The sequence below is a fragment of the Centroberyx gerrardi genome, chromosome 2 (genome assembly GCF_048128805.1).
Source record: "Centroberyx gerrardi isolate f3 chromosome 2, fCenGer3.hap1.cur.20231027, whole genome shotgun sequence".
NCBI lineage: Eukaryota > Metazoa > Chordata > Actinopteri > Beryciformes > Berycidae > Centroberyx > Centroberyx gerrardi.
The window spans coordinates 26,201,369-26,227,071 of NC_135998.1; the positions used below are offsets into that span (position 1 = coordinate 26,201,369).

At 43.2% G+C, this 25,703-nt stretch overlaps 2 protein-coding genes across 2 annotated transcripts in view; both read left to right on the forward strand.

The window, feature by feature from the left end:
• The first annotated feature begins 269 nt into the window (after positions 1–269).
• Positions 270–15,195, forward strand: arsb (arylsulfatase B). The gene is made up of 8 exons (XM_071901731.2): positions 270–785; positions 1,010–1,196; positions 1,286–1,476; positions 2,070–2,277; positions 5,815–6,058; positions 7,348–7,418; positions 14,140–14,271; positions 14,435–15,195. Exons 1-8 carry the CDS (start codon positions 522–524, stop codon positions 14,698–14,700), a joined length of 1,563 nt encoding a protein of 520 aa, XP_071757832.2. The 5' UTR covers positions 270–521; the 3' UTR covers positions 14,701–15,195.
• Positions 15,196–21,011: 5,816 nt separating this feature from the next.
• The window catches only part of lhfpl2a (LHFPL tetraspan subfamily member 2a), a 32,728-nt gene continuing 28,036 nt past the window's right edge, over positions 21,012–25,703 (forward strand). The window contains exon 1 of the mRNA XM_071901760.2: positions 21,012–21,104. The gene's annotated coding sequence lies outside the window, so the exon portion shown is untranslated. The remainder of the gene's footprint in view (positions 21,105–25,703) is intronic.

Sequence of the window (25,703 nt, forward strand, 5' to 3'; positions counted from 1 at the left end):
TGTGTTGTCAAATACGCTAAAGTTATAAGCCTGAAAACAATAAAATAACAATATCCTCCACATACTTCTGCTGCTGAGAAGGTCACTGATGACATACTTTACTAAAAGCGGGGTTTAGTTTATTAGGTTAGAAGGATTTACTTTAGCAGTTGCAAGATGGGCAGTTCCGTTTCACATCTTAATCGTGGCCTGTACGGGCATCCGTACATTCACGTGATTTGCTGCTTCTCCAAACATCTGATTGGCTGCTGCAGCTGAGCCAATGTTTTCAATCTGCAGGTTTGGTTTGCATTTCTACTGATCTACACTGAAGACGTTTTGCGACTGATTACTCCTGAGCAGGTTGATTATTACCCGTGATCAATTAACCTAGTTTATCCCTGCGCTCCTCCGCCTGATCTGCGCCATGCTCGTGTCTTTTCCACTGCTGCTCGCAGCCCGGACTTCCTTGTTTACACCATAGGAAACATCAGTTCTCTTGTGAATGAGCTCTGCTGAGTTCATGAATTAGAAAGTCGGCAATGGCTTTGCTAACATCGGCTCGCACCATCATCAGAGCTGTTTTCTTCTTAATATTTCCCTTGATGCTAGCGGCTAACCAGCCGCCGCACATCGTGTTCATCCTTGCAGACGACTTCGGCTGGCATGATGTGGGCTACCACGGCTCTGAGATCAAGACCCCGCACCTGGATAAACTGTCTGCCACTGGCGTCCGGCTGGAGAATTACTACGTCCAGCCGTTGTGTACTCCCTCTAGAAATCAGCTCATGACCGGCAGATATCAGGTAAAATTCAGCCCTGCTATAATGGGCGGGCTCCTGTGAAAGGCAGCCGAAAACCATCTATCTATCAGTCTTGTGACACTCACAGTTTGCCTCACTTTGGGTTTTAGTGGGTTTTCTCCGTTGCTACTCTTCCATCTTACAGCACCTCGCCCTGTCTGATTTCAACACTCTTGCCTAACGAGATGTGCTTGCACTTGAACTTTGAGTCTCTGGTTCCTGCACAGATCCACACAGGCATGCAGCACCAGATCATCTGGCCTTGTCAGCCCTACTGCGTTCCCCTGGATGAGAAGCTGCTGCCCCAGCTGATGAAGGAGGCGGGCTACGGCACGCACATGGTGGGCAAGTGGCACCTGGGCATGTACAAGAAAGACTGCCTGCCCACACGCCGCGGCTTCGACACCTATTTTGGTTGGTATATTGGTATAAGCCAGTTTTCCCAAGATGCACTGTTTCTGTTAATATTGCTGTTTTATATTGGGGTTGACTGTGTGTCCCAGGCTACCTGACAGGCAGCGAGGATTACTTCACTCATGTCCGCTGTAGTCCTGTTCCTCCTCTGAACAAGACTCGCTGTGCGCTGGACCTGAGGGACGGGGAGGAGGTCGCCACTGAATACAAAGGGGTCTATTCCACTGAGCTGCTCGCCGAGAGGGCCGTCGGCATTATTGCCAAACAAGACCCCGCCAAGGTAACACACACACACACACACACACACGGTCTCACAGTCTAGAGCAGTACACTTCATCCTCTGATAATTTGACACAGAGGTCCGAGGCAGGACTCGATGCTGTGAATACACAAGGACAAGGGGGACATCTGGTGTCAATTTAAAGTTACTTCAACACATTTGTGAGTCATTCTCCGACTCAAGTGGCACAACCCTCTGTGCAGTACCACAAGTATGATGTGGTAGTGTGTGACAACCCAATAATGTTCCAAATAAGATGTATTCTCTTAAAAAAAAAAAATAGGCAATTTGTTCAGTGATCCCCAAAAAGTCAGTACGATCTTTTAAACTGTATCTTAAAATGTACTTTTATCATATGGCCTTTTTATAATCCTTTTATTTATTTATTTGTATACTTTTTTATATACATTTACTTGTACCGTGTTTAATTTATTCATTTCATCCTATCTTTATCCTACTTATTGCTCGATCATGTACATTTTTATTCTGTCTCTTTGTAAAGCACACTACTAAATGAAGTTATTATTATTATTATTGTTATAATAACAAATCGAGTCAGCATGTCTGGATGTTTTGTCGTCCTTATATTTCAGCCCCTCTTCCTCTATGTGGCGCTGCAAGCGGTCCATTCACCCCTGCAGGTGCCACAGCGATATGTGGCCCCCTACAGTTTCATCAAAGACCGCGACCGCAGGCAGTACGCTGGCATGGTGTCGGCCATGGACGAGGCGGTGGGCAACATCAGCCTGGCTCTGCAGGAGAGCGGCCTCTGGGGCAATACGGTCCTGGTGTTCTCTACAGGTATTAGCCATATGCTAGCTATGTCTTTATCTATACTGACAGACTGGATTTGTAATTAGTAAATCACACATCTACTCGTCATCTAAAGGTGACAGACATCTGGCCGCTATAGTCTTATTTAGTCTTAAAAGCCTTCAGGCCCTTTAGTCAAGAATATAATGAATGACTTTAAAGGAAGCTACACAGTAAACAAAAAAAGACTCTCCTTGCTTCATGAACTAATGATAAGTTCTTAAATTAAAAGCCCTCGCTGAAATAACGCAAGTAATACGGCACGTGTTATGCGAGCAAATATACTGTATATCTCATAAGAAGTCTCTCAGTCCTCATAAGCTTCTTCAACCAAACACAGGACTTATCCAGGGCAGAACTTTCTAATATGCTTCATATCCTGTGCTTCAGTGTTTATCGCTCCGCTGACGTCGACCCAGGTTCACAAGCTATTATTACTCCGGCTCAGACTCCTACTCACATAACAGTGCTGCTGTGGCCTGACCAAGCCTCTGTCTTTCTTGTAGACTGAAATACATGGTGTGGATGGAGGCGCTTGTTCATTACTTATGGAGAAGGATACGTTTTCTACTCCTCTGAGTGTTGCTAATTATTACGTGACAACAGCAGTTTGCTCGATCCAAAATTGTCCTCCAGACTCCAGAGGCACATCCTTTTTATTTTTATTTCATTAGGTACATTCTGAATTGAACACCAGTGTTTGACATGTTCAAATCGCCACCTGTGAATTAGCTGTGCGCTTTGAAAGTGAATACCTTTGTAAAAACCGTTAGATAATATATAAACATAACACATTCCAGTTAACGGCGTACCACCTCACTGGAATCCTCCAAAGTTAGAGCAAGTTTAAAACGCAAGGAGAGAGGATAATCAGGTAAACGTCTCCGGGAATGAGCACTAATATGTTGTCCGCTGGTTTTGGGACACTATGCTTTTATGGTGTGCCAGGATGGATACCAAATCAGCAGGCAATAAGGAGAGAGAAATCACATTTCATGTCCCTGGGCAGAGCACAGCAAAGTTCAGGAGAGAACATGGTTAAAGGTAAACACTTTAACAGGGAGGTGCACGGAATTAATGCATCAGTAGGTTAAATGGCACATTGTGTTCCATAACATGGTCAAAAACAAGGCAGTCGTGACCTCCCACATTTGCTAGAGGAGGTTCATTCTTTTTAAGAGTGTACCGATCCAGGGCTGGTTACATTGCAATACTCTGGGAATCCACTAGAGATCAGTCTTTTCTTTTATTTGATCTAGCAGAACCTTATTCTTCTCTCAGGATCATTGTCAGCTCAAACTTTCTATAGTGTTAACTGAAAATCTGTTCACATAGACCAATGAAGTCTCAGTATGGTCGAAATCTGTGTTTTGATTATAGTGATTTTTGGTTAAAAGAAAAAAAAAAATCATTTATCTCTCAAATATCTCTTTGATAAAGAATGTGACCAGGAAGAGCTTCAAATCAATTAAGCTGCGCAGCAGGTTCAGCAGCATCATCTGAGCATATTTAAGGTCTGATCCACGTCGCTCACGGGTTTCCACTTACTTTTCCACATCTGGGACTCTTCTAATGATTTGCATCTGAGGTAAATTCTTTGAACGCTGAAGGAAAGCGAGTTATTTTTAGGAGTTTAGGTTTTAAAGGGTAATTAGAAGGCAGGAACAATGCTGTGAAAGTAAAGTGGGGAGTTTTATGCCTGTGGTGGGCTGCGGTAGGTGGCCCGCTTCATTGTTCTTCCAAACATTCGGATGGCTATAGGGCTCCGAGTGGAAACTCCTCAGTACCTAGGATGCTGCCATATGACCATATGACAGCTGACGGGAGGTGAAGCTGCGAACAAGCTCACAATACTTCCTGCTTATGTATAAATGGGATGCAGTGGTTATGTAATCTCATGGCCCAGTGTCCATGTGACGTGACCAAAATATAGGTTAAAGCCTCATATACATCCTATAATAGTTCATTTACCTGGATGAAGTCTCTATCAGCTGCCTTACTACTTACATTTCTGGGTCATAATTTACAGTTTTGTCATAGCCGCACTGTAATCTCTGACCCATATGTCTGAGTATTGCTCCGTTTTTAACAGAAAATAAATGAATCCAGAACTTGGAGGATCCTGAGATTCCTTTGTGATGAAATTTTCTGCAAACTGACTGTCTCACTGGGACTTTACTGTAAGCAGATGAGAGAGAGAGACTTGGGGAACTTTGGGAGCTTGGGAAAGAGAGAGCGAGAAAGAGAGAGTGAGAGAGAGAGAGGGAGCACTGGCATACAGAGGCTTGAAGCAGCTTGAAAAAGCATAAGGGACCAAACTCTTTCCAGAACAGTACTGGAATCAGCACAGACTACTTCCTGGACTTGCATGACACTCCGCTCCTGAGAAGGAGCGCTGCCCAGAAGTGATTGGTCAACTGTGTTTATACTGGACCGACTTATTGGGATGATGACAGTCAGTCTAAATGTCTGCGTGTGTGTGTGTGTGTCTGTGTGTGTGCATGTGCATTTGTGTTTATGTCTGGCTATTTTGTCTTATTATTTTGTCTAGCTTGGGAGTCAAATTGATGGGCATCACTGTCATGATACTCAACCAGAGGCATATTGATAAAGGTGGTAAGGCAGAGAGAGGTGAAGCATGCAGTAAGTATTGAAAAAGAAAATGAGTGAGAGATATTAGATACTCATTAACATGGTTATTAAACATGGGAATTTACACACACTTTGTGTATGTATACAATACCACTACTCATAACAATGGTTAATCTTATGACCTTTATTGACACACCTCAAAGTGGACATTAAATGTGAAAGCCAGAGCCCTTTTCTTATAAAAGGGACTTAGTGATCCTATGTATTTTGCTATTTTGTTGAATGCAGGCCAGATCTACTTTGTGTCACTGTCTGACACAAGTAAGACAATTCCCCCAGAATGGATATATTCAGCAGTGGTTGTCTTTTTTTGGTTATTAGTGCACTCATGCTTACCAAGCATGTTATCATCTGATGTTACATTGATGTATCATTTCAAAGGTCGTGGAAAAGGAAAGAAGAGACGGTGCTTTTATGACAAATTAGTTTGAGGGAGCTTCAGTCGTACTTTCCAGTATTACGTACAGTGACAAATCCCCAGACTTCCCCATCATGATTATCCAATTATTTTAATTTATAATAAAATTAGATAAAATTACTGATTGTATTTCCTTTATATGGGGTGGAGTCTTTTGAATTAAAAACTCCAGCTTAGTAGCAAAGGACTGAACATTAGAAGAGAGGAGTGTTTATAACATAAACCTGAGGGGAATATTTATGTTTGCTTGTTTTGTTCTGAAAGCTGATTTCCAAAACCTCTGAGATATTTCCCTTTCACATCAATCGGAGAGCAGACACCAGATACACATCTGAAGAGCTATATTTTTTACTGATGATGGAGAATTATCTATTGTTTGCCAGTTATGTATCCTTTAATATGGTGCAATTTACCCTTTCATGTAATTCCGTTTTATCCCTCTGTTTGTTTGACAGATAACGGCGGCCAGACGCTCTGCGGCGGCAGTAACTGGCCGCTGAGAGGCAGGAAGTGGTCACTGTGGGAAGGCGGGGTCAGGGGAGTGGGATTTGTCGCCGGCCCGCTACTGAAGCAACCTGGGACTGTCAGCCACGGGCTCATCCACATCTCTGATTGGCTGCCTACGCTGGTCGGCCTGGCAGGGGGGAGGATCAATGACACGAAGCCGCTGGATGGCTTCAACGTGTGGAATGCGATCAGGTGAGCAGGGGGCATGACCAAAGAAGACAGAAGGCAAGAATATAGGTTTTACACAAAAGTTGGCCTTGAAAATTCCCAGATGAAAACGTTTCTTGGGTGGCAGAGGCCTGCGTTTGTATTGTGAGTGATACCAGCTCTTGAGTTTGACAGCCTGCCCTCTCTCCCCCCCCTCCTCTCTGATCCTTCCCCCATCCCCTCTCCCCTCTCTCCCTGACCGAGCGTCTTTTTCTCATAGGAGCCCCTGGTCCTTCAATAAGCCCTTTGTTACTGTGGCAATGGGAACTCAAAGAGAAGGAAATTCCATCAGTCATTCTCACACAAATCTGCAGTCCTTCCATCCCTCTCTCTCTCTCTTTTTTCCCCTTATCCTCTGTCCATCCCTTCCTCTATCTCTAAGGAGAACTATGAAGGCTTGCTAATTAGTTTTAATACAAATCCTTTAATGTAAATGCATACCTGATAAGTTATTACATGCAATTATTTCATACATAATATATTGAATGTTGTGTAGTTGAATTTCTGAGCAAGGACCAGACACAATTAATAATTTAATAAGTCATATGAAGCTGTTTGAGGACTGCAGAGACACTGTCCATCAACTCGGTGTCGTCCCACAGGCTGTCACTGAGTCCTGTCTGAATGACACATTATATGTGTAAACTAAATGTGGACACAGTGAAGTAGGTGAAATTGAGGGCTGCAGCAGAGCCCCAGCAGAAAATCAAGGCTTAGCCTGGACCACAAACTACTACTCACAGCCTCCACTTGACTCTATTGGCTGACGCGTGTCAGCTGACCGCCGACTGTAGCTCTGCCCAGCGTGCGATACAGCGGACGTGTCGCAGTGCGACCCTGACAACGGCACAAACTGCTGTTTGTTTACGCCGCTTTACAGATTCGGTCCATTTTAATTGGCCGCCTGTTACAGAAAGCAGCAGCCTGACAGCTTGGCCTGTGAAATTAAAACCAAATGAAGGCCCAGGCCCAGTAGCCGGGCAGGAGAAAGTGAGAGTTATTCTTGTTGTGTTATCAGACACTGTGGTCAGAGAGAGCAGTGCGTTCCCTCTGCGGTGGAGTGCGGTCAAGGCATATGACTGCCTGCTGAACAACAGGCGGCTGGTTTCCATTTACAGATCCCGGTGGATTTTACAGTGCATGAGTCAGACGTGTGTGTGTGTGTGTGTGTGTGTGTGTGTGAGCGGGGGGATGGGATGCATGTGTGTATGTGTGAGTGTATTTGTTGTGTGTCTTCTTTCAAGAGTAACTAGGGTGATACTTTTGTCTTCCAGCAAAGGTTTTGCCTCGCCCAGACTGGAGCTGCTGCACAACATTGACCCTCTCTATGTCGACATCGCTCCATGTAAGTTCACCTACATCAGTTAATATTATATAGACAAGGCTGTTCTCTGGTGTTTCTATCTGCTGGGACTCATACGCACCAGAAGACGCCCGAAATCTGTCCCTACAACAGGATTTGGTTTGTGGGTTTGGACAAAGTTGAAGTCATCCTCCAGCTCCCTAATTCCCCCATGCTGTGTGTGTGTGTCCGTGTGTGTGTGTGTGTGTGTGTGTGTGTGTGTGTGTGTGTGTGTGTGCGCTCCCCTCCAGATGGGGTGAAGAGAGAAGTGACATGCATTTTGAAATATGTACTGATAGAGCTAGAGAAATCCCATCATTATCATATATTCATTGTGACAATCATTTATCCTAGTGTTGAGTCTTCAAATCTTAAAACGAGTGAAAAATTCTGCCAATAGAGTGAGATCACTTCACTTCTTTCCAATGCAAATCAACTTGCATTGGAAACTTGCATTGCGTCATTTTCTTAATGCTAGTAGTGGAGTGATCTGCTTTATCCTTATACTCTACAGTGAAACTGCTTTGGAAACATGGAATTATTTCACCCCCACTGGCCAAATAATAATAATAATGATAAAATGGTCATGTTTCAACTCGCAGTAAATGATGATGTGTAAACTCGGTCTGAGGCGGAGTGGCCCTGGGAAAGCCAGATAGGTGAGGTTCAGTCTCTGCTGTGCTAAAGGAGACATGCAGACTCTCTGAGCCATAATTCGTCTGCCAGTGACAGGAACAAGTAGATAACGCATGTTCAGGTAATGGATCTCCTGCCTCAAGTCACTGCCTCCCTCTCTTGTCTGTGTGCTTTCTTCTTCTTCTTCTTCTTCTTCTTCTTCTTCTTCTTCTTCTTCTTCTTCTTCTTCTTCTTCTTCTTCTTCTTCTTCTTCTTCTTCTTCTTCTTCTTCTTCTTCTTCTTCTTCTTCTTCTTCTTCTTCTTCTTCTTCTTGCTCCTCTCTGTCTCTCTCACACACACATACACAAACAGAAAGATTTCCCACAGTACTTGATAGCATTGCTAATTCACTTACATTGTGAATAATGGCTTTTTGTTCATGAACATCACTAATATATAATCACATTGTGCTAATATGGTCACAGTGTGGGTACAAGTATCAAAGGCCCATTGTATGAGCAGGTATTTGTCAACACAAGTCAGTGTAAATCCAATTGAGCCAACTGAAGACTGGGAGCTAAGAATAGCAGTAGCAGGGCTGTAGGCATCCACTTCATGTTTATTATGAGTGCTTGAAGGCTGTTTGAGTGGATTAGGTGTGATGAGGAATCTGGACGTTGGTCAGTGTCTGGTCAGGCTCACATGGCGTCTATCTTATTATCAGTGGGAGTCCTTTATTTTGGTTTCACTTGAAAGGTCACTTTATAAAATGTATATACATTCTGAGGAAGAAATGGTTTCTTGAAGTTTACTATTCCATATTTCCAGTACATACAGACAATTCCTTCTTCAAGATTTTTATTTTTAATCAAATGTCTTTTAGTTCACTCTGAGTAGGGCTGCAACTAATGATTATTTTCTTTATCGATTACTCTATCAATAATTTTTTCAATTAATCAATTAGACATTTATATAAAATAAAATATATATAAAATAAATGTATATAAAGAGAATATAAAATATCTGACCAGGAGCCAAAAAAAACAAAGTATTAATTTTATAATGATATAAAACGGAGAAAAGCAAGCAAATCTTAGCATTTATGAAACAGCAAATGTTTGGTATTTTTACTTGATAAATGACTAAAATGATTAACCGATTATCAACATTATAAACGATTAACTTTCTGTCGATTAACTAATCGACTAATCCTTTCATGCACTAATTCTGAGTTCTAGTTTTATGCAAGGAAACACTTTGGGAGAGCTTAAGCCACTTTTTAAAAAATAGTGTCCGTCTCATATTAGAATTTAACTTGTTCCCATTAAGTACCCAAGGTTTCAGTTGAGCCTTTGTGATTACTGTACCTTTTTAAAAATGGATGTGTTTTGCTATAAATTTGACGTGTTCTTCTATTTTGATCTGAGGAATGCTGATGCATGGCTGAAATTGTAATCAGTCAGTGTTGACACTGTAATCAGTCAACACCGTTGAAATGTGAGACGGCTGACGTTTGGCGGCAGGGTGTGTGCACACGGTTTAAACTCATTGTAGGGAGGTTTCCAGGAAACGGGTCTTGTGACTGCCCGCCTCCTTTCTTACTGCGAGACACAGTGGACTGGTCTCATTCTTGTCTAAACCACTTAATATTAGGTGGACCAAACCACTTCCATCTCAGAGGAGGTAGTGGGGCCCTGGTTGGAGGCCAGTGTTCCTGACTGTGTGCTCAACAAAAGGCCTGTGCAATAGCGCGTATATTGTGTTCTCCTCACTCAGTTACTCAGCGGTGGAGGTTGGGGGGGCTGATGTACCTCGTCTCCAACTTTTGAGGCTTATGGCGTTCAATTCTGTGAGCTGTAGTAGATTCATTTGATTGAGGAATGCCCAATATGTCTCAGCTGAAACACATGTTTACATAACTAAAACTTTGGTTAAGGTTAGGGTGAGGATTTGGTCATGGAATAAGAAACACTTTTGCTACAAATGAAAACTTCACTCACAGTAGAAAACTTCTTTGCATGAGTTGGGAATTGAACCGGGTCGTTGGGGTCGAAGGTCAAGCTACTGACTGTTTCTAGTCGTTTTTCCTTCACATATTCATTTCGTGTTGGAAAAATGTAATTCTCTCACTTTTCGTGCACGGAACATGTATTTTCATTTTAACACATTGTGCTCGTTTCATGAGACCAGGCAGCTCAGCTTATATACAGTGCTGTCACATCTAGATTTCCACTGTAATGCAAAAAGACATTTTGGTGATTTAGAGGAAGCTCGCCATGCCAGGGAATGCGACTGACCTGCTTTCTAGTACTTCGGAGGAGAATTAGTGGATCCAAAGGAAACCCGCCAGTGTTCAAATCCACTAATTGCTATTAAGTCAAGGGAAGTTTATTTTTATAGCCCTTAATCACAGTTACAGTCTCAACGGGCTTCACAATGTCTACATTATGGAAATGCAATGGGTGCTGAGAGGCGAAGAGTGGGGAAAAGAGCCTTTGTTTTCACTCCTGAAATCTATTGGAAGATGGTTGGTTCAGAGTGTTTATGTTTTTGGTGCTTGATTAGGCCTCATAATTGGCACAAGATTGTTTTACATCAACCGTAATACTACAAATGGCTGCGTGAGGGTGCACAGGGTCAACTTACTGGACTACATTGTTGTACATGTGGCATATTTACTTCCCTGCTAAGTGATCATAAGAAAATAATGGACTTCATGTAACACATGAACATGTAATGTTCAAACACCAAAATTAAAAAATGGACGGTGTATATCTCAGTGTCAATATGTCATATGAACGTTTGAGCTGATACTTAATAGTGTTCATTTCAGGATAACCCTATGTACAAAGAGAACAAAAACAATAGGTTGACAAGAATGTAAACAAAGATGACAATTTTCAGTAGAAAAACAACAGGAAGACATTGCAAAAACATTCATGTAGCATATGCACATGAACTAGACATTTTGAGAAGAGAATAAATGAGTCTGTGAGATATAATATAACAGAAAGCAGAAGAATTTTGTCAACACAAATTCCCTGTCCCTGCCTGTTTTTCACACACTTTGTATCGCGTTGGTTTTTCAAAACTAAAATGGCAAATGACCTCTGAGTTTGTAATTACATTTAAGTTTAAGGTTAGGTATTGACATTTTGGATCTGATGTGAAGATCAGTAAAGAAATATTGAAATTATTAACAAGGACGATTACTCCACCGCCTTATTTGGCCTGAACATGTTCAAACCGGAAAGAGTGGAATCAGAGTCGAGGGATTTAGAGAGCCGTGATTTAGTTTGAATAAATACGTCCGTTTGGGCCGGGAGAGTCCAAACACTGATGCAGTACATTTCTGAAACGAGACTGCTTCCATTAATGTCTAACAGCCTAAGCCTGTAATCCTCAAATTATCCTCAAAGTTTACTGTTAAATCATGTTGAAGATAAAAGTGCCCAGTGAAGAACAACACCGGCGCCTTGCAAGCGTTCAACCTAATGTTTTATTTAGTACGTTTTAATCTTCATTGTCAGCCACCATGGTGACAACCAGCTTTCTTTGGCACATTCCAGGGTGAGATTCCCTTTTCCTCTCTTGGACCCTCTCGTTCTTCCTTTCCCTCGTTCCTATTAACCCAGCCTCCTTTTGAAACCCCATTCTCTACTTTTCTTGTCCCTTTCTCTCAGCCATTCTTCATGCTTCCTTGGGTTCCATTTTCGTCTTTGTCTTTTACTCTCCTTTTTCCTCTCCCCTCTATTTAGCTCTCAAAAAGAACTTGTCCCTTTTACACACTTTCTCTTTTCAAATCACTTTTCAAACTCCCTCTCCTTTGCTCTCAATGTGAGGAGAGGGATCCCGTCTAAATGGGTCACAGAGGGGTCTCTGAACTTCTCGCTTGTCTAGCGAGAGAAACCCTGGAGCTGTCCCAAGCCTTTAAATCACCCAGAATTTCCCTTCTACTCCTCTCCTTTCCTTCCCTCCGTTCCTCTGCTCTCCTTTTCTACTCACTGGGTCTTTTCCCACTTTTCCTCCCCCTCTCCTCCCTCCTTCTCATGAGCCCATTTGCGAATTCTCCTGCTGAAGAGGGCCCTGCCTCGAGCTGCTCTTGTCCTGTGTTCATGCAAAGGGTGGAAATAAGAATGGAAGTGTGAGTGTGAGTGTGTGTGTGTGTGTGTGTGTGTGTTGGGTGTTGAGGCCCCTTTTCTTAAAGAAGCAAGAGAGAGAAGGACCAGACCGCTTCAGAACAGACTTCTCTGTTATGTGTGCTGTAAATCAAACTCTCATGTTCCCAGAGCTCAAAACATTCAACCATCCTACCTGCTCACCTAATTGTCTTCACACCTGAATCTGTCAAGTCGATAACAACACCGGTGTACCATTCTCATATAAGGATATTGGCTCTGTAAGTCTGGCTGTTATTGTGTAGCCTAAACTAATGCATGTGAGAGCAATTAAGATGCCCACATGTCATTGGTACCATGATCAGTGAAGCATTCAACGTCAAAGCTTTTATCATGTGGTTCTACGAACGCTGCCATCGGAAATGTTTTAATTCACCAGTCATGTCGCTGTGGAATCGGGTCTATAAAATGAACCCCAATGGGACCAAGGGTTGTGCTCATGAAGCGATGAAGAGGGATTCGTGTTTATGCAAAGAATGTGAGGAAATACTTGTTTTTGACAGCGTTAGGAGGCAGCAATTACTTGCAAATCTGTCTAATCAGGACCATATTGCCGGGGTCAGCCACGGCCTGAACCTGAGAATGCTCTCAAGGCTAGATCTCCCCTTCTGAAAGGTACACATGTGCGTTCGCTTCAGGAAGACGTTTTCCATAAGAGAGCAGAGGTAGCTCGTGTCAGAAGGTTACAGAAGTTTGCAAAACACCCTCAGATCTTAACTTGCGGGGCCTGCTGGTGGATCAGTGGTGTGATCTAAGGTGTGTACCACATTAACGCAACGTCCTGGGTTCCAATCCGGCCCAGGACCTTTGTCACATGTCATTCCTCTCTCTCTCTCCCAGTCTTTCCTGTCTCTCTATACTGTGACTGTCCAATAAATGCAGAAGAAAAAGATCTTAACTTGAGCACAATACATTATTTTCTTTAATTATTTACTCGTGCCTTTATAAGACTGGTGAAATCATCCCAGTTGGTAACTGTGACCCTTGTTCCTCATTCACTTGACCTTGTAAAAAATGTCCCACTGCAGTAATGGCAAATTATTCATTGTGCTTGGCAGAAATGGAAGGCTGGTGGAGTCGACCACATTACCACCATTGTTGTCAAATTTTAAGGTCAAATTCTTCCAGCCCCGAAGTTGCATGGATTGGATGTTGAATAATTTCATACCTATAATTAGATGGCCCTCAGTAGAGCGCATACCTCCACCAACGTTAAGCAATTGTCAAGATATGCCAGTTCCACATGTCGGAGATGCAACATTTTCATGACTGGACCTGAAATGGGACATGAGGTCTGCCTGTTCAAATTCTAGACACTTGTAAGCATTTTACCCAATTATCTCAACACCACATGACCAATCAGCTCTATATCTGTTCAGTTTCCATTAGGGCCGCCCTTCTACCATTGAACCAAGTTAATCAGTTCTTCCTTGCCCCATGACCACCCTTACAAAGTTTTGTGCATATCCGTTCTTAACTTCTTGAGATGTCCTGCCAACAGAATAACAGACAAACAGACAGACAGATGGAACGGGGCGAAAACATAACCCCGGTCCAACTCTGTTGGCGGAGGCAATTATTTCTGTTTTATAGAGCAGAGGTTGCATTGTCTTGTTTTTGTTTTATTTTTTGTTTTGTTTTCCCCAATGTTTGAACCGCTAGATTCCTGCTGTTTCATTGTAGATTTGACAGAAAAGAAAGAGCTCTTTCTTACCGGTATATTTATTTTTACACCTTACTCTGCACTGGATACCCAGTCTGTGATTCCCAGGTATGCGCTAAGGTTCAGTCCCAGGCCCACTAACTGCTAGACACCCATAGAGGAGGTTTTGTATCCAGCGGTAGTCCAATATCCTCTTAATCAGCGATTCCCAGTTTCTTTAAGATGGACGACTGCCTTCCATTATCAGCTTCTCCTCCGCTCTCCCCAGGTCTTGGCAGGGACCGTCGGTTGACTTTGGCTGCAGTGGTCAGCGGAGGCTCCTGGGCCAATTCTGGTTTCAATGTGTCCATTCACGCGGCCATCCGATCCTCAAACTGGAAGCTGCTGACTGGCTACCCAGGTCAGTATCCTCTGTCACCCATAATGACATGTTTAGTCTGAGGGGGGAAGCGGAAGCGGTGTCCTTGTAGCGTTTGGTTGAAAGTGTTATATTCACATGCACGGACACGCATTCGTTCTTTATCTCCGCTTGCTCAAGTGTCCTCTCTCCCCATCTCCTCCAGGCTGTGACATCTGGTTCCCCCGGCCCGGCAACAACGGCTCTGGGTCCGGTGTTTCCAGCATGGATCCACTGAAGCCTGTAATGCTGTTTGACATCGAAAAGGATCCGGAGGAGAGGAACGAGGTATCGGACCAGTTCCCCACAGTGGTGGATTTTCTCCTCAGTCGGCTCCACCACCACCAGCGCACTGCCTTGCCGATCACGTTCCCTGATAACGACCCCAGGTGCGACCCGGGCCCCGCTGGAGCCTGGGGACCCTGGGCTTAGGTGGTGATGATGCTGAGCATATTGTCAGCAAGTGTCAAGTGGATGTGGTGCAGCAGTCCGCATTGTTTTTCTGTTTTCACTGTGAATTACAACAGATTCTCAGAGCTGACAAACACCAGGATATAGTGTATCTGTGGTGTGTGTTTACAGTCACAGAAAAATCCACTATATATCCACTATATACAGTGGAATTTCTACTCAAATTATTATTAATTATTGGAATTCATAAAATGAAAATCATTTAAACTACAAAGTAGAGTGTGTGAGCAAGTCAGAAAGGGAGTGTGTGCATGTTATTTATTTCGCAAACAACCTCCATTGTCATGTGATGGGACTATTTTTCTACAGTATGTTACTATCACTTGCATTGTGCCTTAGAAAATCTGATTTTATGAAAGAACAAGTGGTGGTATTCAATGTTTTACTACACATCTTAACTTGATTATGCAATTTCTTTGAAGGAAATATTTCTATTATGTTTTCAGTATCATAAAAATGTGACCAACTGGATGTTTTGCTTTGAATCTTTTTTTCACCAGCCTGTAGGAAACGGAGTGTGTCACGGGATTAATTGACTGACAGATGTTGCCATTATGATTGTTCTTTGGACGCTTTGGAAAGGGTAGTTGGAGCGATTGCGTAAACTCTGTTGGCTACACATGTTGCTGATTTGTAAAGACCATCACCCTGCTGTTTCAGGTATTTGCACTTCATTCATCTACTGTTGAGAAGCCACAGGCCCCTATGTGTCAAACACAGACTCGCACAGAAACAGCAGACCATACCTCACCTCGTCCAAAGAAACTGCAAAACAATCCTATCTTTCGTAAGACTATTTTTACGTTCTTTCAGTTCTATTGGACTGCACAGGAGAGAGTGACACTTAGAGGGAGAGGGGATGCGTATTATGTTAGTTGCAAGCCAGATTCAAGCTTACAGTGTTGTGCCCTTGCCTGCCATATACCACTAATTGAAAATGCTTGACATGTCTGTTACAGTTTGCCTAATATTGAGCTAGAAACCAACACACTATTTAGGTTACTTCTTCTCCTCTGCAGTTGCCTTAAAGTTAATGAGTAGGTGCTAAATGGGTTTGTGGTTTATTTCGGGTCAGAGGTTGGAAACGTGAGGAATTCCTTGTGCACTTCAGGTATCCCTGATGTCATGACTTCAGACATAACACCCAGATGCCAATCGTTCACACATTCATGAATGCTGTTTTATTTGATTTGCATGGAGTTATGGTAATGTGTCTTCTGGGTCACTATGGAAATGTTTTTTTTTTTTTTTATCATGCATAGTATACCAGTGATATTTGAGCAGTTGAAGTCATCCCATCATAGAAAATCAACATGGTGCAAATACTAGTGCCAATTCATTTGCTAAAAATGAAATACCTCCAAAGTGATAATTTGCATATTTGGCTTGAGTGGGAGAAACTAATTTCCTTAATGCAGTACCCTCTTTGACCTTTGGCTCCTGGTGTTTGACCTCCCACGGCCAGCAGCATGCGGACTGCCACAGGAAATGCCCCCTGCGGAGAGTGGGCGGCCCTGTCCTAATGTGGGCTGTGACCCTTAACCTCTCACGTGAATTGATTGACAGTTCAGCAAGGCAAACAACAATGTTGGTTACTAAGGAGAACAGCAGAGCTCTAAGACCATTTGACATTAGCAAGTTACTCATGTCACTGAATCAGGTTTCCCTAAAAGTGAGTTTTTTTGGCATGATTACCAAACCTGTCATTGCAGCAATCCAAGCTCCTTTGTTGTTTTTCCCCTCATAGTCCTGTCTGCTTCAGCCCTTTCCCTGCAATTTGTACTGCGTGACATGATAGCTTATGGCTTGGAAACTAAGATGTATGGGACTAGTCTACCAGTATGTCTGTCCCCTTTTCACAGCCAGACTCCTCACAGAGACAGAAAGGGTGAAGGATGTATGGAAGCGACCACAATCTGCACATTACAGAGGTTAAAGGTCTTCGCTCCTCCAATGTAAACCTCCATCACACCCTGGTACAGAGTTCATCATGTAACAATTAATCCCCCGATTTAATAGTCTACTCTTTTGTATACTAACTAAAAGCTTTATTGATTTTGGTGTTTATTAAGAGATTGAAGCGATATTTCATTTTGCTAAATTATTTATTCAGTAACAGTCAGCCCATATGGGTTGCCCTAGTCAATTGTAGTGATGCCACACACTTAAAAATGACACTGCTGATATATGGAGTGCGTTGCTAGTTATATTTTTATATTGATTGTCACACTTTTTAAGAATTAAGTTTGTGGTTGTGCGTTTAATATCAAGCCAGATGCTTGATATGATGATATGAATATGATTTTCATTTGTGAATGCAGATTGGTGGACAGCTCAGTGTTAAAGGTTGGTTTTTCATGAATGCATGCAAGCATATGTGCTTAAAAAGTAACATTTCCTACCAAAGTGACACCTCTTAAAGAAATGCTGGTTGATAAAATTGAGTTTGGAAGGGAATTCTGGTGTTTTGGTGAACTACCAGAGTACTACATCATTTTATCTTCTGAGAAAACACTTCTCACATTGCAGAGGCTATAAATTTGTCACTAGCTTTTCTGTTAGTTTACTCTACAGTCAAAACTCTGCATTTTGAGATGATGGGATAGTTCATCTAATTAGATGTTGAAAACATTTCCCATTCATCTGAAGCTGAGGGCTGTGAGTTTCTCAGCTTGGCTGCAGACCGCTTTTGAGGTATGGAGGCACTTCTCAAACCCCGTCTGTGGCGAGCTACCCCCCCTGACAAGTTATTCCATCCTCCCCTTGTCATTATGAGCAGCCGACCTCAGCGGTGTCACAACTCGTCTCCTCCTCATACTTTTCAAAGTGGTTTTGGTGTGTCTTTCACACTTAATCCTGCACTTTGACTTAGCCCTGTGAAGTCTGCCTCATGGTGTGACAAACACACTCCGCTCTGATTTGGCTCTGCTGAATCAACACTGTGATTCGCCGGCCGTGACGTAGATCCGCCCCTCAGCGTTTGTTTTTTCAGCTGTGACGAAGCTAAATCTGCCATCAACTGTAGCCTGATGCCCCTGAAAGATATGACAATGTAAAGATATGACTAGCCGGCGTAAGACTCGGATGCCTCTATGATGAGCACATGTGGGATACAGCGTGTGCCACCCTTGATTCGTCTCTGGTATGTCCACAAGGAGAGACTGGAACAGCGAAGGTCTCCACACTCACAGTGAAGTCGGACTGGGACTGGAATTCCAAACAAGATTGTGTCTGTCTGTGCTGCCGGCCTGTGAAAACAGATTAAAATCGTACTGACCAGTGCAGCCAGGAATGTGTTGAACCTTGAGCCTCGAAGGGGGGAAATCCGACAGCTCATCACACCTAACAAAAAAATCCCCAAACAATCCCTCTCAGGGAGCCTCCCAGAACCGCTCTAGACCTCCACAGAGCCTGGGCTGATAGAAAAGGGCATTCCCATTCAAAGCTTCCTTGGATGGTAATCAGGCTGAGATGGTCACTGCAGAGCTTCTGATAATGTCATGGAAATGAGAACTGGTATTGTGAATGATACTCAAAAAGCTGACAAGTTACTATGAGGAGTCTCATAGAAACACCCAACAATAAATCTAATTTTTTGAATTATATAGTAGTCATCTTAGGTTCTCCAAAGCAACCATGATCATGACCGTGATCATGATACACCAAAAAGTGTATTTTCTATCAAGGTCTCTAAAGGAAGAGGTTAAAAAACACATTGCACTAAATATGACACGGGATAATTTAGTGTCTTACAATAAGAAATGAGCTTTCTCTTGGTTAACCTACACATTATCATTCATAATGAAAATCATACATGCCTTTCATGTTGCTGTTCCACCTTCTCATATAGGAGGAGGGGTGAGCTCAACTCATCCACCAGAACCTACAACATATAATCATTTGTACGGGTAATTACCAGCAGAAAAGCTTCAGGGAAGACACGCTCTCAGTGCAAGGCCGTGCCCCCCTGGTTTGTAGTCATAATAAAGGCACTTTGGCACTGGGTGGCTTCTCGGTGCATAAATCAAACTGGAGACGGCCCACTTCCCTTATCTCATCCTGTAACAGGGACCGAACAAATGCTCCTGATGGTTCTCTATCACCTTATTCATTACACCAAAATCTCTACAGGAAAAGAAGATGATTTGATGCAGGATTTTGCACCAGAGCAGCCATCTATAACCTCAGAGTGAGAATTTAAATTACTTAACCTGTCATTATTAATTTCCGTTTGTGTGTTTGCAGTCTAAATATGTGGATTAGTCCATTCAGTTCTGAGTGAAGGTGAAAACTAAATTTGTTGGAGTCATGTATAGATAATTGTAGTATCTCTAGTGCAGGCCGTGGAGATTTTGCTCCTAGTGAAGAACTGAAGGTCAGTCTGAGTATTTACACAGTGACCCCAGGAACAGGATGGATAACATCAGGGCTGTTATTATTGCCAATAACCACAGACTTGTTTAGCCGGAGTAGAAACTCCCTAACCAAGTCATGAGACTTCCCTTGTGTTTTCACTTCATTCAAGTCTCATTTGACTGACCGAGGAGCACAAATAAGAGGGCACGGAGGTCCTGGCACCAGTTGTTCCCTCCCAGTCACAACAGTCTCAAAATAGTCCATTCACACTCGTGCCTTGCCGTGCAAAGCGTACATGAATATACAAAAGTTGTTGTTTCGTAGCATTCCTGTTATTCAGCGGGGCAGCAGCACACCACTGCACTATATGAATGGGCGCCATGTCTTTCTATTGAATTTGTTGAGAATAGAAGACTGGAGACTGTGAATGGGAGATGGCACACGCATTGACACATGTCTGGAAATAATGCTAAACATGTCTTTCTGTGCTGTGCAGCATAGGCTGACATGTTAGACCTAAATAGTTTGCGCCTTCAGAATGTGAGCAATCTGCGTTGAATGACATTCGTTGTGGGCCTTGGGCCAGCTGTTGGCCTCCCAATACAGACTACCACTCAGATCTAGAGGGAGTCCTTACAGTGTGTGTGCTGTTCAGGGTTGGGAAGCAACAGATTACAGTCGTCTCCTACAGTCGCCTTACATAGATGTCATATTACAGACACTTTTGAGAAAGTGGGTGATTACTGTATATAAAGAGGAAAATCCATTTTGATTATGACCTTACAGAAACAAACCTCATTTTTAACAACTTGAAATAATGTTCAGATAATGATAATAAGGCTATCCATACTACAGTGTGCAAGTTGGGATAAACAGTGTAAAGAAATATTATACTTGATTACGGTTGAACAAGTTCACCTTTTAGCACACTTTCCTCTACATATGTTCATGAGCAGTCAACCAAAAAAAAAAAAAAAAAGGCCACTCAGGGATTCCTGGTCACTACTCACTTTCATTAGTTTTGAAACTCTTATCTAAGACTTCTACACAGCAGAACATCATTCTCCAGGGTAATACTTATCAAGAAGTCAATTTTACCTATTTGCAGTTATCGTTTGACTACTCATATTGTACCCAAGTGAAACATCACTCTAATGCCATTTAGGCCTACGAAAAACTGAGGGTAAAACAATTCCAAATAAATAAGTAGGCTAATCTGATTTTATCAATGAGCTGGAGTAATCAAGTAGCCTAAAGGTTTCTAATCCATAATGTGCAATGTATTAGGCCTATACTTTGAAAGTGGCCTAACCCTACCTGTAACCCCAGTAGGCATGTGGGACACTTTGGAGCAGGGGTTCCTAGACTTCATCATGTTATAGGCCTACCCTCCTATAGATACACTTCACACCACACCACACACCACTGCTTGGGATTTTTTGTCTGTAGATAATGAGATAACAGTTCAGAATAGCCACTATACTTTATCTCCTGGTGCCATTTTCAAGTTCATGCAATAACATTGAAATTAAAGCATTTCTCATTTTGTTGGGGGAGCCCCTTCAGGGACCCCCAGGAGGTCCCCAGACCCCAGTTTGGGGAAACACTGCTTTTATGCATATTTAAAAATGTTATTCCGTCCTGAAAATGGCCAAACATTTCACAAAATGAAACAATACAGAGTCCATTAAAGTGCAGCATTTACTTAACAGCAGTCATATTTGACTTGCAAAGAGGCGATGACTGGCGGATGGGGGAGGGAGGAACCGGGTTGAGTCACTCCCATCCCAAATGTAGACTGGCAGGGAGACGGAGCCATTCACTCGTCCGTGATCCCAGAGAAAACGTGGGGGATGAAGACACACTGAACAAAAAACAAAAACAAAAAAAAAAGGAAGAGAGACAGGATTGAACCCAATAGCTTCACTTACACAAACCTCAAAGAAGATTAAAGAAGACCCTTCAGCTGGCGGGATTTCAGAGGCATCGCTTCAAGTTTGCAGCAACGCGTAAGTCCAGAAAGACTCAAAAGACGTTCCCATTAAGACAGCAGGGAAACTACAAATTCCCCTTTTTAAAAAAAAAAAAACGAGTTCTATGTTAGAGATAGCCCGTCAATGAAACAAGTCTTTGTTGGGGAATCTTCACCGCAGAAAATGTGAAATAAAAGTTCACATTTCTAGGTCGTAGTTGTGGCATTTTCTCTCCGCTTAAGGGGAAACTCGTGGCAGGAAAGCCGACCAGACTGATGCTTTGCCAGGCAATGCAGCGCATATGACTCTTCTATGCTGGTTGTCTATTGTCATTTATTACAGCGAGTCTTCGCCATGTAATTCTCCCTCTATTCTTTTGTCTTTATTCCCTTTTATTAGAATAAAATATTTAGCTTATCCATCTCTAATAAGACAATTTATATGGTTAGTTTTCTATTACTGGGTGACAATGTATGTTCTTTTTTTTATAGTATAAGAAGATATAAACAAATACATGTGGGGATGGAAGGAGGTTTAAGTAGGTTGTCATTCATCCAAATAGCATTTTACATGCAAGCTGCATCAAGAGCATCACTCACCTAGTACAGCTGCGTCTGACACTAATTGATTGTGTGCGGCTTGTGCAGTGGGCACATTGACGGTCTAATACTATTCTACTGTTGAACATAAGGGGGAAGTGTGACAGTCCTCTTGAGAAAGTGGTGACAAATTGTTTAGTTTTCCTGTTCTCTTTCAACCGTAATCCTGGAAACAGATCCCACCTGTACTGCAGTGTCTGAGTGTGAAAGAGAAAGGGCTCCAGGGGCAGAAACCCTTATAATATGAGTTAAGGTGAAGTGTTTGGGCCACTGTGTCACCAAGCTCATAATGGAACTGAAACTGTCTCAACCCTGACTCATGTTTTGCATAAGGAAAGACCCGTATTGCCCTTCTTCCTTGTGTTTCCCAGCAATCTCTGATTTCTTTTCCATCTGTGATGCTCTTAATTGCAGTTAAGTTTAAACTGACACTGTGTTCATAAGAGAAAAGTGATTTTTCTGATCAGTTTGCTTATAGTGAGCGATATTTATTGTTGTTCAGTCATTGATTCAGTAAATGTCAGTCTGTTAGGGAAGATCATCGGCCTTTTAACTATACAGATGTATACAGTCAATAGCTTTTTGTATTTTTAGAGCACAAATTTGAATGTCCTAACTTTTTGTTGTATTTGCTGCACTATTGTCACATTATGAGCGGCTGTGGCAGTGCAGCCACTGTGTGGTCTAGGCCATGAGTCCACACTTTATATTCTGTAATTAGTCTGAGCCATTTCTTTTTCATTTCCATCTTTTAAAGGCACACAACTGAGGCTCAGATGTTTAATGACGCTTAGGTCACCGCTGAATGAGTGACTTCAACATTTCAGATGGCAGTCGGTCACAGTCCGCTGTTGGCAATGGTTTGAGCTTATGTGCCAGCGCACGTGGTCCCCCAGGACTCTGTGTTTGGTCTATTAAAAAAGTTGAAGTAAACTGGGCTTCACTCATTATGACCCTGGAGAACGCTCCTTTCCTCAGTTTTGGCCACAAGAAAAGCAAAAAATACATGCGTTTTTCTCTCTTGGCAGGCTAGCAGCACAGTTGCTTCGGAAAAGTCCTCTAATGTTTTTTTTTTTTTTCTTCTTCCCTCGCCTAAATAAAACGGTAAATTTTTCAAAGCGTGGAAAAAAATATTACCAGCCTCTTTTTGCCCGGTGCAGATGATGCAGTCGGCGATTCTTTCAACATCACATAAAAAAAAAACAATTTTAACTGCTAACCGATTCATACAGACCGCATCATCTGCCTGTCAAGCTCGGGGCTTTTCTGGGCTTTTGCTGGCATCGCTTTCGTCATTAGTCCAGGATCCTGACCTTGGATAAAGGATTCGGTCAATGTATGTCTCCTGGAATGAAGACTCTTTGAGTGACTCTCGGTTGGAGGATTTGATGAACACCTTCTCCACACATGGAACCTCAAAGATAAACATTTGCTCTTATGGTTATATGAGGGTAAATATTGTTGAGTGGGCTCTTGATGGAAATCAGACCTGGGCACTATCAGTGTGTGCTTGAAACCAAAGCCAGGAGCCATAGTGTTACCATGACAAGTGTGTGAAATGCACTAATTGAATGGCTGCCCCTGTGTCAGAGGTCAGACCAGATGAGTCTAGTAGTCTGACATCTGGTATACAGTTTGGTACAGCAAGGCCCCGCTGTGGATATCCTCCAGTGTAGATGGCCCTGATAACAAGGCTGTTTTATTTGCATCGTGTTTCCTCGTAATAAGACTGTAAATAGAGCGAGTCTACATAAAGAGAGAATATTCACTTTCGCACAAACATCTGTTTTTGACATATGGCAGTCGACGCTTTTTCTGTTCATTATTTCGCTCCGCAATATTCTTTCATTTTCGCAGTGAGAGTGGCCAATAAACCTTTCAACAGGAGCATCCGGGAAGTGCTCTAATCAAACCGACACATGACATCACGGTTTTTTAGCATGTGTCGTGTTACCCAAGAGGATTGTTTAGCTGGCAGTAAAGTTGACATAGTGTAGAGGGAGCCTGTCTTAAGATGCAGGCAGATTTTAACTGGGTCATATTACGTTATAAGGTTTTCCATTCCAGGCCTCTAAAAGGAGTCTGTTTGATTGAATTAAAAGCAGCCGTGTGTCCGAGTTTTTCGCAGAGTTCAGAGATGGCCTGTTTCACTCGTTCTGGAAAAGTCTCTCTCACAGTCTGCACGGTGCAGAGGAAAAGAAAGGCAGCTGAGAGTCTTTGTCCTCTGACGTTTTCCATTGTTGTCTCCGTCTTCCTCTCTCTCCTCTTCACTTGCTCCATATGTGCGCTTGTTAGTGTGCGTGCATCGGTGTGTGTCTGCGTATTTCAGACTTTCCGTACCACCTGCGGCGAGTTACTGTTGCTTTACGGCCTGTCCGAAGGTAAAACAGGGGCTCGAGTCATGTCGTGTCCATGTGAAATGTGACAATGTCCAGCAGCCTTTACTTGATGACCTTTCCCACGTGCACGGCCTCCTGCTCTCGCTTTGAGACAACCGACTCCACTCGCAACCCTCCATAATTCTCTGAATGAAATAACCATAGGACGAACTCTCTCTCCCTCACTCTCTCTCTCTCTCTATGTGTCTCTCTTTGTCTCTCTCCCCCTCCACGCTGCACTGTAGGGCAGTCATGCAGACTGATTAGATTAGGCAGCGTTGGAGCTAATCACCCTTCTCTCTTCTCTCTCCTACTATTCTGCGGGACTGTGTACTTTCCTGTTCAGCCTTTTTACTCCGACACATTCTCCCCCCCCCCCCCCCCCCCCTCTCCATCTTCTGTCCCCTGCGGCGCCCAGAGATGAGACTCTACTGGGGGGGTGGGTACATCTGCCTCCAGCACTTTTCCAGCCTGCCGTTTACTGGGAAACCAGCAGGGTGGGGTCCTCACAATAACAAAGACTTAGCCCCCCACCCCACCCCACACCACCCCACCCACCCTTGTCCCTCTATCAATGGAGGGCTGTCCGTAGGGCCCGTATTAGACCGTAGCCCCTAGAAAGAGACATCGAAAGAACTGACGGACTGACAGAGGGAAGTGAGGGAGGGGGGGGGGGGGCAGGACGAGGGAGGGTCCCTTCTGTCTGGTGGAACAAGCAAAGCCGCACTGGGTTTTGTTCCTTTGTGGCGAGCCGGGGGTCAGCCTCGGGGGAACGCACGGCAGACGGACGGCGGGTTTTTGCAGCTGGCCTCCAGCCGCAGTTATCTAGTCCCTGAACAACTGTATGCTCATTAAATGCTGTTGGTAGTTCAGTTTTTGCCTCTCGCACAGGGTTTTATTGCCAAACACTTCTGATGCTCCTCTCTGCCAATCCGTCCTTTCTCCTCACCGGTTGCTGTTGTGCATGGCAGACGTTAACATCCCATGTTTGAATATTGATTAGCTGGAACTGGAGTGACCCGGGGCCTCAGACTCACAGCTGTATGCTAATGCTGAAAGGTTATGGCCTGTCACAGTCGTCAGGTTGTGTGTTTTGGGCTGATAAGGCGACATCATACGGGTGGTGTGGATTATGTCTTTGTGTGCTGTGTGTAGGTTTTCATTTGTCACCTCCATATTGTGAAGCTTTCACCTTTTGCATTACTCTTTTAAATGATTTTTAAACAGCTAACTAAATTGTGATATTGCCATCTGGTGTATGTATTGGAGTTTACATTTACAAAGAGTAGTTCTCCCACTGAATGGATTTTTTTCTAAAGGGCAACTCAGGTCTTTCCGCCGGATGGAAATTTCAACCTGGCTAAGACTGATCAGGTTACTGCAGTCTGACAAGTGTTTATATGAGGTTGTTTCATTTGGAGTGTTGCTCCACCAGTCCCATTTACAGATCTCTATGCTGCACGTAAACACAGCGACTCTCACACTCGTGCCTGATAAGCCCGGTCCTGCAGAGGTCAAGCTCTCCAACTGAAGCCAGCTCCTTTCACTTAGCTGTTACATTTAGAGCTGGGGATGACTGGGAAGCCTCCAGCTGGGTTGAGCCCATGTTGCTCACAAAGAGAGGTCTGATTCCCTCTGTTTGGGACCCGGTTTCACCA